Source organism: Drechmeria coniospora, chromosome 03 (assembly GCF_001625195.1).
Source record: "Drechmeria coniospora strain ARSEF 6962 chromosome 03, whole genome shotgun sequence".
Classification (NCBI taxonomy): Eukaryota; Fungi; Ascomycota; class Sordariomycetes; order Hypocreales; family Ophiocordycipitaceae; genus Drechmeria; species Drechmeria coniospora.
Genome location: NC_054391.1, coordinates 4,853,918 through 4,865,994, shown reverse-complemented (window position 1 = coordinate 4,865,994; position 12,077 = coordinate 4,853,918). Strand labels below are relative to the sequence as shown.

At 56.4% G+C, this 12,077-nt stretch overlaps 5 protein-coding genes across 5 annotated transcripts; 3 read left to right on the top strand and 2 right to left on the bottom strand.

The window, feature by feature from the left end:
- Nucleotides 1-3,035: 3,035 nt before the first annotated feature.
- On the top strand, nucleotides 3,036-3,964 carry DCS_07028 (uncharacterized protein; the record flags this gene model as incomplete). Its single annotated transcript, XM_040804315.1, has 3 exons — nucleotides 3,036-3,071; nucleotides 3,435-3,543; nucleotides 3,606-3,964. The coding sequence occupies 3 exons, from the start codon at nucleotides 3,036-3,038 to the stop codon at nucleotides 3,962-3,964; spliced, it is 504 nt and encodes a 167-aa protein (XP_040654419.1).
- Nucleotides 3,965-4,142: 178 nt separating this feature from the next.
- DCS_07027 (cell division cycle protein) lies at nucleotides 4,143-6,540 on the bottom strand (the record flags this gene model as incomplete). The annotated part of the gene is made up of 2 exons (XM_040804314.1): nucleotides 4,143-6,472; nucleotides 6,531-6,540. The coding sequence occupies 2 exons, from the start codon at nucleotides 6,538-6,540 to the stop codon at nucleotides 4,143-4,145; spliced, it is 2,340 nt and encodes a 779-aa protein (XP_040654418.1).
- A 577-nt stretch (nucleotides 6,541-7,117) lies between these two features.
- Nucleotides 7,118-8,443, top strand: DCS_07026 (uncharacterized protein; the record flags this gene model as incomplete). Its single annotated transcript, XM_040804313.1, has 1 exon — nucleotides 7,118-8,443. The coding sequence occupies one exon, from the start codon at nucleotides 7,118-7,120 to the stop codon at nucleotides 8,441-8,443; it is 1,326 nt and encodes a 441-aa protein (XP_040654417.1).
- An 83-nt stretch (nucleotides 8,444-8,526) lies between these two features.
- DCS_07025 (DASH complex, subunit Duo1) lies at nucleotides 8,527-9,280 on the bottom strand (the record flags this gene model as incomplete). Its single annotated transcript, XM_040804312.1, has 2 exons — nucleotides 8,527-8,982; nucleotides 9,038-9,280. 2 exons carry the CDS (start codon nucleotides 9,278-9,280, stop codon nucleotides 8,527-8,529), a joined length of 699 nt encoding a protein of 232 aa, XP_040654416.1.
- Nucleotides 9,281-10,224: 944 nt separating this feature from the next.
- DCS_07024 (uncharacterized protein) lies at nucleotides 10,225-11,584 on the top strand (the record flags this gene model as incomplete). The annotated part of the gene is made up of 2 exons (XM_040804311.1): nucleotides 10,225-11,024; nucleotides 11,089-11,584. 2 exons carry the CDS (start codon nucleotides 10,225-10,227, stop codon nucleotides 11,582-11,584), a joined length of 1,296 nt encoding a protein of 431 aa, XP_040654415.1.
- Nucleotides 11,585-12,077: the final 493 nt, after the last annotated feature.

Sequence of the window (12,077 nt, the reverse complement as noted above, 5' to 3'; positions counted from 1 at the left end):
GGACCGGTTTCAGGTCGATGCGGAAGATTCCGGCCGTGGAGTGGCAGCGTCGGTCGAGGAGTCTCCGGTCCGATGGCAATCGGTGCTATGCGCTGGATGGGCGACTCATAGGCCATCTAGGGCGGCACCACCAGGGGGGGGGGGGGGGGTTGATTCTATAGATGTGTATCGATGGATGCGGTGCTCGGCGACTACCACCAGAAATGCGATGTCTTTTCAATGGAACGAACCAAAAGTACCGGCGACTGGCTCTCGCGTTTATACCTGATTGCTGGGGCTTCGGGAAACCAAGTGGAAATGATGTCAGCAGGAGGTGCTGCGTCGCGAAGCGAACGAATGCTATGATTAGGCTGCAACGACAAAAACGGTCACAGAAATGAAAACAAAGCAAAGGGACGCAGGGGAGATGAACCGTAGGGTGGATTCAAAGCAGCCGAGCGACGACAAGCCTGGTTACTTGACGAATCGCGGCAGGGGACCGGCCAAGGAGAAAGCAGAAAGTACGGAGTAGAAAAGTTTCGTTTGGTGGCCCGTAGAATTGAAGGCTGCCAAGATGACCATTGACGGCAACAACGGAGAGCTGCAGGCGGACAGGGGTTGCCCTCGATAGGAAGTGATGGCGCCCGGGGGGGGGGGGGGTCGGCTGCTGAAATGATGAAGGCACAGTGACGAATGGCAGGCCTGGTCGGGGCACAGGATGGCGAACAGGAGTCGATGAACTGGCACCTACCTCCCCGTGTCGCCTTGGAGATTTCGGAGCTGGCGAAGAATGATGGATGCCTTTTCAAAGCAATGGGCGTCAAGCAACGATGGCGGCGGGGATAAGTTGATCAAGGGCTTTCAGCGTCATTGAGCCACCATGGTTTCTGGCCTTGACGCACTGAATGGAAAGTAGAGGCCTTCCGAAAAGACTGCTGATTTGACCTTTGCGCCTATCTATCGACCACGCGTCTGTGGTTTCGGATTGAAGGACGTGGCGGTGTGCGGTGGGCGAGATGGAGAGGGCATGATCCTGGCGCTGGGGGATCCGAGGGAATGGCTCGAGGTCGAAAGTCTGATGGCTTCCCCCCCCAGGCGCTGCCGCCTTTCGATTGAATATATCAATTGTTCAATGCGCATTCGGCCGGAACGGATGATGAATGCTCTGCCGGGCTGGCTTCGTACGTGAATCGGTTCAGTCTTCGTCCCGGGCTCGTGGCCACCGTGGCTGCTGGGTTCGAAGCAACTCGGGCAAGCGTGTTTTCCTTCTTCCGCACGCCGACGTACGAGCGCACGTACACGCGGCAACGCCCGTTCCGGAAGGCGTTGGTTGGAACAAATGAGAAGGCTGGGGATGAATGAATGGCCCATGCAATGAAGGGCGCACGCATGCGTACATGGGTCAAGGACGGATGATGATGGTGTTGGGTTGCGGATTGGGCGTGCGCGAGATGGGTCGAGACACTTGTCCGTTTGTCTCCGCGTGCGAAGGCCAGAGCAGCACGAAGGGCCGTCTGACCGATCATGCATGTACGAGGATAAGTACAGAGCACAGAATCCAGACACAAGGTCTTGCTCGTGTGTTGTTGGACGACATCATTGGACGGGGTCTGATACATTGGGTTGCAGGTGGTCGGTGGAAAGTGCGTGACAGCAGCAGAAGGAACCGCACCGACGACGGCAACACGCAAAATTCGTCTCTACAAGCAGTCAAGTGCGATTCCTTATCGCAGCTGACAATTGGTTGGATTATTGGTCGCACGGTCGGAGTCGATCCCAAGCTCGATTGCTCTTGCATGCAGTGCGCGTAGCGCCTTCTGATTATTAGTAGCCATTACATTAGTATGCTTGCTCGCACGGCAACATGTGATGGTTGGTGGCGTCATTCGTCGCTACCAGGCTCTTGCCTCACAGTTTCCCGCTAAGCAACTTTCGTCGTAGACAGCTGTTGACCGCATATCCTCCTTGTCGTCGATGGTGCATGCGCACTCTGAACAAGTGCAGGCATAATTGCAGGTACATGTACTGTAAGTACAGGCACATCAACCTTCAAGTAAAAACCTCCATCCGAGTACGACCAAGTACGAGGTGCGAGCACTAGACGGAGTCACGATTCCGACACTCAAGTGCAAGAGATTCGAGCCACGCCTCTCGCCGTCGTGTCTACATGAACTCGGCGCAATCGCCTGCTATCCACGGACGAACGAACCCGACAGGCATGACACGACAGAACAGGGCATGGCAGCCATCCTCGTCACCGGGCTCTGCTTGGGTTGGCATGCAAACGCAGCGCAGCCATGACTGTACGTACTGTACTGTACAGAGTACTGTGCGTGCATGCACGGTGTAAGTACGGAGTAGGTGTGGGTGACATGCATATAAGTACAAGTGCTCCGTACTGGCACTTCTGCTTATTACCTGTAATTACTCCGTACTACTTACATGTACTGTAGTTGTAAGTACAGGTAAACATCTGCAACTACTTGTGCCTATCTGTGAACTCCGTACTCCGTACTACTTACATGTGCTGTAGTTGTAAGTACAGGTAGACATCTGCAACTACTTGTGCCTATCTGTGAACTCCGTACTCCGGACTCCGTGCTGGTAATACCGAATCTGCTCGTCGTCACCGTCTCTGCTGCAGGGGCAGGGATCCAACGTCGGCACTCCACCAACGTTCCAGCCGCGGCCCGCCTTATCTTGCCAAACTGGCGCCGGCAATCTGCTCCATTCTAGAACAGTGTGAGCACATGTACGGAGTACGGAGTGCATGTACATGGCTGTACAGTAGTTAACCCAGTGTGCATGTACAAGTAATCCTTACCTGATATATTGATGTATGAGCAAGTACGTATCAGTACAGTATCCTGATGCAAGCGTGTGATAATTACGAACGGATGGGACGTAGGATAGGTACTTGTCCGCCAACTGTACTCCATACATGCCTGCTTTCCCCTCCACTTCCCTCCACTCATAGCTGTCCGTGCTTGGTTCGTATTCTTGCACGCCCAGCACATGTACAAGTGCACTGACAGTGGAACGCACAGCACTGTAGCATGCGCCTGGACGTGCGGTTGCGCGATGGTACGAATGTGCGTAGTTGTATGATGGCTTGTACCGTCCCGCAGACGCACTACGGTACATGCAAGCATATGCAGGTATAAACAGTGTCTCCATGCCATGGCCAGCGGCTCACTCGGCTCCCCTCCTTGCCTGTCCCATCCATCCCCGCTTGTGGGTGGCAGTCGCCCTGATAGGGCAGAGCTGATCGATCGAGGCGACGTTGCTTTGCGAGAGTGAGAGTCCTTATCTGTAGACCTGCCAACTCGCCCCCTTTCCCACCTCCTCCGTGCGGCAGCCACCTTTTTGGGAGGGGCCTGTTGCCAAAGGGAAAGCATTCGTTTGCCGGTATTTGGTTAGATCCGCCGCTACTTTGACGTAATTCACGACTTCAGACGGCCTCCCACTCCTGCGACTCTACCACCCACCTGGTCGGTGACGGTGCGAAGCTCTTTGCGCCATCTATGCGCCATCTCGCTCGCGAGTCTGCTCTCGTCGGTCCTGGTCAGTTGGTCATCTTTCATACGGCCTGGTGCAACGTGGAGGGTGTCTGTACTTGAACGAAGCGGGCACCATCGTGGCCTTTGTCGCCGATGCCGATGGAGAGGGTCGTCATGGCGCTGGTGCCGACCCTGCAGAGGTCCCTCCATTTTCCGTCTCGGCTCCCATGTGCTTCCAAGGTCGTATCTATTACGATGGCCAGTTGCGTAACGACGGCACCATCCGACCACACCGCCACCCACGCCTCGATCTCCTGACCTGTCACATGACACCTCACGCACTGGCCCTGGCACGATCCATCCCAGTACGGATTCCTCCGTCCATCGGGAAGCTTTCAGATCAAATCATGCACAGCACAGGTAACGAGGCGGACACGCCTGCAGGAGGCAACGTGCCGCTGGAAGAAACAGCTCCGCTGCGGTGATTTCCCTAGGCAGGGCGCTGCCCGTCCGGTTCGGCATGTGCATTGGACGCAGCATATCGGCCGTACAGAACTTGATCAATTGAAACGCCTCGCTGGACGACTAGCATGCATACACTGACCACGCGCCTCGCTCATGGCCTTGCCGGTCCGGAACCGGCCCGGCGCAACGGTTCACGGACTACTTGACAATGACCAGCTCCTCGTCGTCGTCGTCCACAAGCTGGACCTGCCTGTCCGACAAGTCGGTACCAAGACTCTCTCGGCCCGCTTCCCGGATGCCCTTCTCCGTCACAAATCTCGTCTTCTTCCGCACCGGCGACTTGGGGCCTTTGAAGGAGTGCAGCGTCTCGCCCTCCTTCATGCACGAGAGCTTGTCCTTCAGCTTGCCTCCCCAGCCATAAATCGACGACGGCTTGATGCTGCTCGCCGCCGAACCCGCTTGGGAGCTCTCTGGCCGCTTGCGCTTGACGGGGCTGAGGTGAATCTCCCGGCCCTTGCCCGTGAGGCCCAAGGAGACGACGTCCAGTTTTGGTGCCTCGCCCGGCGTGTCGTTGGAAGGAAACGCTCGCATTGATGCGCTTGACGCGGCCCTGCCGCTTTCCCTTTGCGCCGAGTGTTGCATGTACTCCCTTCCCGCCGCGCTTCCCACGCTGCCGAGCTTTTTCATCATCTCCCGCTCCTTCTCCTTCGCCTCGAGGCTCCGCTTCATGAATTCTCTTCTCTCCTTCTTGTCGGAAAGAGCGCGGTCCTTGCCGTCGATGAGATCGGCCGCGCTGTAGGATCTCGACGCAAACCACTGCGTCTTCGTCTCCCAGTCGTAGTTGTCCGGTCCTCTTCTCTTTCCCGCCGTCCACTCCTTCGAGTCGCCGCCTTTCTTCTGTCGCTGACTGCCACCCCCGAAGCCGCTCGTGTTGACCTCGAGTCGCGTTCCACGCTGCTTGCGGAGAGCCTCGTTCGAGTGGAATTCACAAAACTGGGTTCGCTTCTTGTTCACCCAAGCGCCGCAGACGTTGCCGTCCTTCCTCACGGACTGGCAGAATCCCAAGTCGCGGGCGGATCCAATCTCCAGTATCGTGTCCGCGTCCGAGTTGACAACCAGGCTGAACCGGCCCGTGTCCTGTTTGCCTGCCGGTGGTGGCATGATGCTAGGGTTGAGAATTGCCACCACGGTTCCCTCGGTCAGCTTCCAGAACCTTGTGAAGCCCGAGTTGAACAGGAACAGGTCGAGCTCGTAATCCAGGTCGCAGAGCGTCATGATCATGTATCTGCCTCGTTCCTCCGCCTTCAACCCATTCTTCGCTTCGCCGTGCTTGTGGGCCCGCGGTTCCGACTTCTTGGCGATGACGGCAAAGACGACAATATCCTGCTCGACGTCCGGCAGCGAAAAGTCGGGCGACTTCACATCCCGCAAGAGCTCCTTCAAGCTCATCGTCTTCGTCCCAGACACGTGCCGCGCAAGAACCCGGTGGGGAAGTATGCGCCGCGATAGGTGAAAGCACGAGTAGGGCTCGAAAGATGCCGCCACCTCGCCACCCTCCACGTCCCTGGCCGCTGTATCCTGTGACGACACCTCTGTGCGGGAGCTAGATTCGCCGGTGTTCATGCGTGATGCGACGCTTGTGGCTGTCTTGCTTCGCGCCAGCGGCGTCGATGCTTTGCCCTTGGATAGAACCTCTTGGCGGGTAAAGACGGGAGCCTTCAACGGTTCGTCTGGAAGGTCGACGGCACTCGACTTGTACTTTTCCATTTCGTGCTTCCCAATCCCAAAAGCATTCGTTCGAACCTTTTGGATCCGCTCCTGCCTGGATGCCTGAAACGACGCCTCCGTTCTCGCTGAAGTGAGCCTCTCGTTGAAACTCAGCGACCTTGGTTCTGGCGATGCAGGATTGGCGAGCCTCAGGTTCTCCACGGAGCCTCCAATCTTCAACCCCCTTGATCCGGTCGCACTTCTGTAGTTGGGCGCTCGCTTCAAGGAAACATCTTTCGCCTTCAACCCTTTGTCTATCCCCAGCAAGACGCGGCGAGGGGAGGCCTGCAATGAGGGCGCCGGAACCTTTTTACTTGGAGACGCCGGAACCTGTACCTGGTCTTGGGGAGTCGAACGATTCCTCTCCTCCGCGCCCGACAGGATGCCACGAGATTTCCGAGGGGATTGGTGTTCTAGCGCGCTCATGACGGGCTCACCACTCTTTGAAATCATGCTATTCTCCTTGTTCTTCGCGTTCTGCAGTCTCTTTAATCGCAAGCGAGCCTGGATTTCTTGCAGCTTCAACTGCAGCGTCTCCTCATCATCGTCGTCATCGTCGTCATCGTCTGCCCCAAGCTGCGAACTCGGCATGCCTAAAGGGGGGGCATTGGACGCGAGAACCGGCCGAGGTCTCCTGGAAGGTGATGGAGAAGGCGGTGTTCGGTCCAGCATGTCCTTGTAGCGCTGCCGTCCGCTGGGGGTGCTCAATAACGCTTCGTGAGGTGACCGAGGCGGCCATATCTGCTCAGAGTCGGGTGCCGCTGAAACGAGCGTCAGACACGCGAGCAAGGGCGAAATCAAAGGAAGCTGCCTCCTCACCTGGAGCCATATTCGAAGCGGCGGTGGACTGAGTACCAAGCCCAGGGAATCAAAGAGTCTCACGACTCATAGCCGTATGCCCTATCTTCGCCGGAGAGACCTGAGCACAAGCAAAGGCGATGACATCCAGGCAAGCACCCGGTCAAACGTCGTATCGATTGCGGTGCAGGCTCAGTGGAGATGTCTGCAATTGTCCAGACTTGTTGCGTAGGGAGGACTAGCCGAGATTACGGCAGGGGGAGCCGCAAGCCGTTATCGAGATTGGAGGTTTCGCAGTTTGGTTGATAAGATGCTAGCGCAAATTCAACCGTAGCTGGAGTGGATGTCAGGCTGTAGAGTCGGCACAGGCGAGTGGGGTGCAACGCGCTTTACGCGTCCACTCTAGGCGAGGCAGTATTAACTATTACCGCGTTCCGCGCGGAGTACGTACCTTCCACCTGTTCTGAAATATTCCTTGAGGCTATCCCATCCGCAACAGCTTGTCGAGCAACGACGTAGACATCTCGCCATCGTTGAGTACGTTGGGCTTAATTGACTCCGAAGAAAGAGACTCGCGGCTCATCCAAGTCCACCTCGCACCTCGTACAATGCCCCGGACACGATCGACTAAGACGGACGCGAAGGACTCGGGAGAGACTGCAAAGACGGCCTCCTCGTCCAAGTACGTCCTCGCTTCCAACAATAACGACTCTCTGCCGAACCTCTTTATTCTTCCAAAAAATGCCACATCGAACGCCCGCATAGTGTCCCTCCCGAATCCAAGGCATGGCCGTCCAGCCCGCTATCTAGTGTGTCCTGAAACGGGCATGTATGAATTCAGGAAAACTACGGTCCCGAACTCGAACCCCCGGAGTTGGCTGATAGAAACGCACGAATCCTCGATCGAATCGAATTCGAAAGATGGTGCATCGGAACGCAAGGCTCGGGTCATCATGGTCCCCGACATGCACATTGCAACGCCATTCGATCCCGTCTTCGTCGCTTTGGCCGCCATGGCGAACTCACAACCTCTCGAAGGATCGGAAGACAGGAAACGCCTGTATTTATCGAGTGAGGACCATTTCGACAAGCTACCCGAGGAATCGTCCCACTTGTTGGAAATCCTGAGATGGGAGAAGACGCGGTCCCTTTTCGAGCGCAGGATGGCAGAAATATGCGATACTGTCGAGGCTGGCGACGAGAGCATGTTCCGGCTGAATGAGAAGAAGCTCTTGGCTGTCCTTCTCGACAAGGCCAACACAATGGCTGCTGGCAATCTGCCTCCGAGCATGGAAGAAAAATTCGTCAAAGCACCGCTACAGGCACCAATTATCTTGCAGCGACAAGTCCCTGCAGTGAAAGAGAATCATGGTTCTAGTGCAGAGGGCGAACCCGGAATCTCGACTCCCAGCATCGAATCGGTAGACTGCAAGTCTACCGCTGTGATAGCCGACTCAGCCGCCTCATCATCTACCTCCCAGCAATCCACGGCGGCGACGTCACTGGCAGAGTCCGAATCTTTAACTCCCAATACCATGGCAAGTACGGTGGAGGCTTCTTCGGACATAACGAAGCTCCAGAGAATACGAGTGGCATTCGATTTCATATGCTCCAACTACGTTTCGCCGACTATCGCCGAGCATCTTCGAGCGCAGCTAGTTGCGGACCTGAGCCCCATCGATTTTACTCCCCTCGACAAATACATTGCCAAAGTCTCCGAGCTACGGGCGGAGGCGTTTGCGACTCGGTCCATGTCCGACTTCTCTCGTAAACGGGGCATTGACGAAGAAGAGATCGAAGCGCGACTGGAGAAAAGGCGAAAGATGGACGAGGAAAAGAAGCGCAAAGCCAACGAAAGTCGCGGAGTCAGAGACCTCAAAAAAGTGAACACCAGCGGGATGAAGAAGCTAAGCGAGTTTTTCAAAGCCAAATAAAACCTCGTGCAGTTCGTCCGAGGATTGGGTATCTCTGTAAGGGGGTGATAAGATGCGCAGAGAGGAGAAATGTCGACGAGGGATTATTTCGCCGCTCTAGAACGTCCCCTGGCCGACCCAGCCCCTCTTCCGATGCCTGATGTGCCACGACTGCTCGACGTTCCGAATCTACCGCTGGAAGCCGAAGAATAGGTTGAAGCTGCGACTCCCCTTGAGCGTACACGGCTGCCGGAGGCCGCTCCCCGAACCCCCGAAGCGACTTTGGAAACACGAGACGAGGACGATGTGCCAAGTCTCCGCCTAGCCTCTCCTTCCTCGCGCCGCCGGCGCACTTCTTCTCGCCGCTCTTCCTCCTCTGCGGCCTTGCGCTCAGCCTCTCGATGCTTTCTCAAAGCTTCAGCCTCCTGCTCGACGACATCCTCTGTTGCTCCTTGCCAGCTTGGGTTGAGCACAAGTCGTTGGTTGTGTTCGGTTTGCGATAGCATTCGCGTCCAAGTATTGAGCAGCGTTGAGGTGTTGGCAACGGTCTTGGATACAACCTATTATTCGGTCAGAGTCGGAACCTCGGATCTTTTGTTCCGGATTCATTCATACCTCCATGTTTCCGCCAGTCCGGCCCAAGGTCGCGAGGACACCTTCGATAGACTTGTTGATGGTTCGAACGCCTTCCAGCTCCATTCGCAGGGCTTCATCCCGATCCACTGGCTCTACACGGCCATCCCGAGCCGCCGGAGTCTTGGGCGTCATGGGCGTCTTGGGCGTTTTCGGATGCGCATCACGGTGGTCGTCCTGGCTGGGCGATGCCCAAACATCGGACTCTGTCACTGTGTGCTCCATGTGACGGCGGGATGGCTGTGGAACAAGTTATCGAACGGGCTTGTTGCCAGGCTAGGAGTGTTTGAGCAATGCAGGGGGGGGGTGTAAAGCCGTTCTTTCAGAGTATGAATATTCGTACGGAGTAGATCGACGAAGGAACAAAGGCTTCACCGTGATAAGCAACGCTGGACAAAGTACTAGCGAGACGCGCGCTAATGGTAGGTGCCGAGAAGTGTCACGGGTACTACGGAGTACATCTACTTACAGCACTGTGATAGGCGAGTGGGTACCTGTTGGTTCAGCTGGGCACCTTTCATATGCACCCAAAGTACCAACCAACATCCCTATTTGCGATACAAGTACGGAGCACTTACGGAGCACAGGTGCTCCGTACTCCGTAAGTACAGTACAATTACTGTTAGGTATTAGATTGGATTGAGGGGCGGGGTATGCCAGTAGCAGAATGCGGGCAAATGATTGGTCAGGGCGCGAAACCGACGCGTTGACGCGTAGCCGTTTGGTTTGTCAACGTAAATGTGGATACCAAAGGGTGGCCTGCTCTGTTCAACGGGGGCTGGAGTAGCGGGTCAGAATTCCTTTCGAGTGACCCCAGCCTCCTCACCCAAGTGCGGTCTACGACAATGAACCAGTACCACTCCTCCTCCCAGCATCGCATTATTTTGAACAATAAGCATACGAAAGCCCTTCTGGACAAACAGCTTGTTCATCGTCACAAGACGCTCCCCAGATCTCCTGCTCCTTTTGCTCCACTATTCAATTATCGTTCACTCCCAGGTTGCTTCCTTTTCACCGGCGCAACGACAATACCCATTAGTTAAGATTGGTAAATCTCGAGCACCCGTTTCGTGCCGTTCGACAAACCCAGGAGATCAGCACCCTTTCGTCGCGCAGCTCCTCTTTTACAACACGTCCTTCACTCGGCACGCTGCGGCTTGCTCTTGAAAATGAGCTCCGACGCCGTTGGCTCCGGAACGCCGCCGCGCTCGGCGCGCGTACAGACGCCCCCCGCTCCTCGCTACGGATTTCATGACAGCTGGGAGCCTTACGCACCTCGCAAGTCGGCGAGGATCTCATCTCAGCGCGCCTCCAACCGCACTCCCTCACCATCTCCACCTCGACACCGCCGTCAACCAGCATCCCCAGGCACGGCAAAGAGACCCATCGGCCGAAGCAACGTGGCCACAATCTCACCAGCTCTGTCGCCGCGGAAGAAGTCGCAGCCTGCGATCGACCCATCACGAACGATTTCGGGCTCCCTGACCGCCGAAGGAACAGCCAACGCTGCAGCTGCCCTCGGACTGGATAGCGCCAAAGCTGCACAGGCGGCCCCAACGGCTTCCATCTCTCGTGCCACCGGCATGCTGCCCACTCCATCCAAAACTCCGCAAAAGCGGCCGAATGAGAAGACGGCGGCGACGATTCAGTCCTTTGCCCGCAATCTCTTTACATCCGACGAAGAGGCCATCGTCCCTGCTCCCCGACGACGTCGTGCCCAGATGGACGCGGCAGCCACCGGAGAGTGTTTCACATCCGGCGTCGTCGGCAACCCGATCGAGATTTTCACAGACTCTCAGGACCGCATCCCGGAGAAGGATAAGAGCGAAGAAAACCCTTTCTTCAACGTTGCAGCCGATGCCGAGCCGGTCAAACGAAAGGGCAAGCGCAGGATGGTCGTCATTCCAGGCGAAGGAGCTCAGTCGGTGGACAAGGCCTCCCGCCGCGAGGACGGAATGATTTACGTATTGTATGTTCCCCAGGTCCCATGGTATCGTTTGCCGCTTCGGAGCATGTCCTAATTCGGTTTCTAGTCGTGGCAAGAAATTCTTCCGCAAGTTCTCCGAGTGCGAGGAGGCTCAGGCGGAGGGAGAGCTGGACACTTCTCGAATTGGTGTCGAACCTGAACTCACCCGACCCCTCACTCGCTCGTCCGTTAGGCCTCGGCTGTTGTTCCCGGCAAGGAAGCCGGACGAAACCAACGACGATGAGGAGGCGGTGACGGACGTCGAGGACGACTACATGTCGGATGCAGCAGCTGCCAACCCTCAGACACCCAAGAAGACGGATTCAACACCTGCCAAGACTCCGGAGGCACCTCGATATGCTCCAGTCTCCCCGCCAGACACTAGGCGGACAACGCGCTCGACCAACAAGCTGGCCAACGCCGGGACTCCGATGAAGGCGTCCGAGCGGCGAAGCCCATTCGACGCTTGGCCGCGAACCAAGGGGGAGCACAAGACCTCGTCAACACCCAAGCGACCCGGCGACGGTCTCGCCGCAGCCGCCCCGAAGCGGACCCGTGCGTAGAAGTTTGCTTGTGACTTGAAGCCAAATATTGTTTCCGCCACGTCGGCTTTGGTGTGAGGGTGGTACAGTACATGCTCATTCACTATTTTAATCGTCTCGGTCATGGTGCGGGTGCAGTCCGGTAAAGAAGGCCATGGCCTGTCTTGACGGTTGCCATACCAGCCGACTCTGCACTTCAGGATGTGAATTTTATTTTTCTTCGTCGTCTACTAGTGCCAGCCAGGATGGCATGGATTGAGGTGATTTCGATCAAGGCGTTAGCGGACGGATTATGTTATTTGATAGAAACGATTGAGCGAGAACCAGAGTGCTTTCATGGATGGACGAATGGATGGATGGCCTGACAAATGAACGAATCGACACACCCTAGTCTATGATGCCTCGTGCAAGTTCGTTCAAGTTCGACGTGCAGTTAACTGTCACAAGCGTGCCGCGATATGGATGGAGTCGCTCGAGCATTCGAGTGCCCGCCAACCAGAGTCGGCACCGGCTG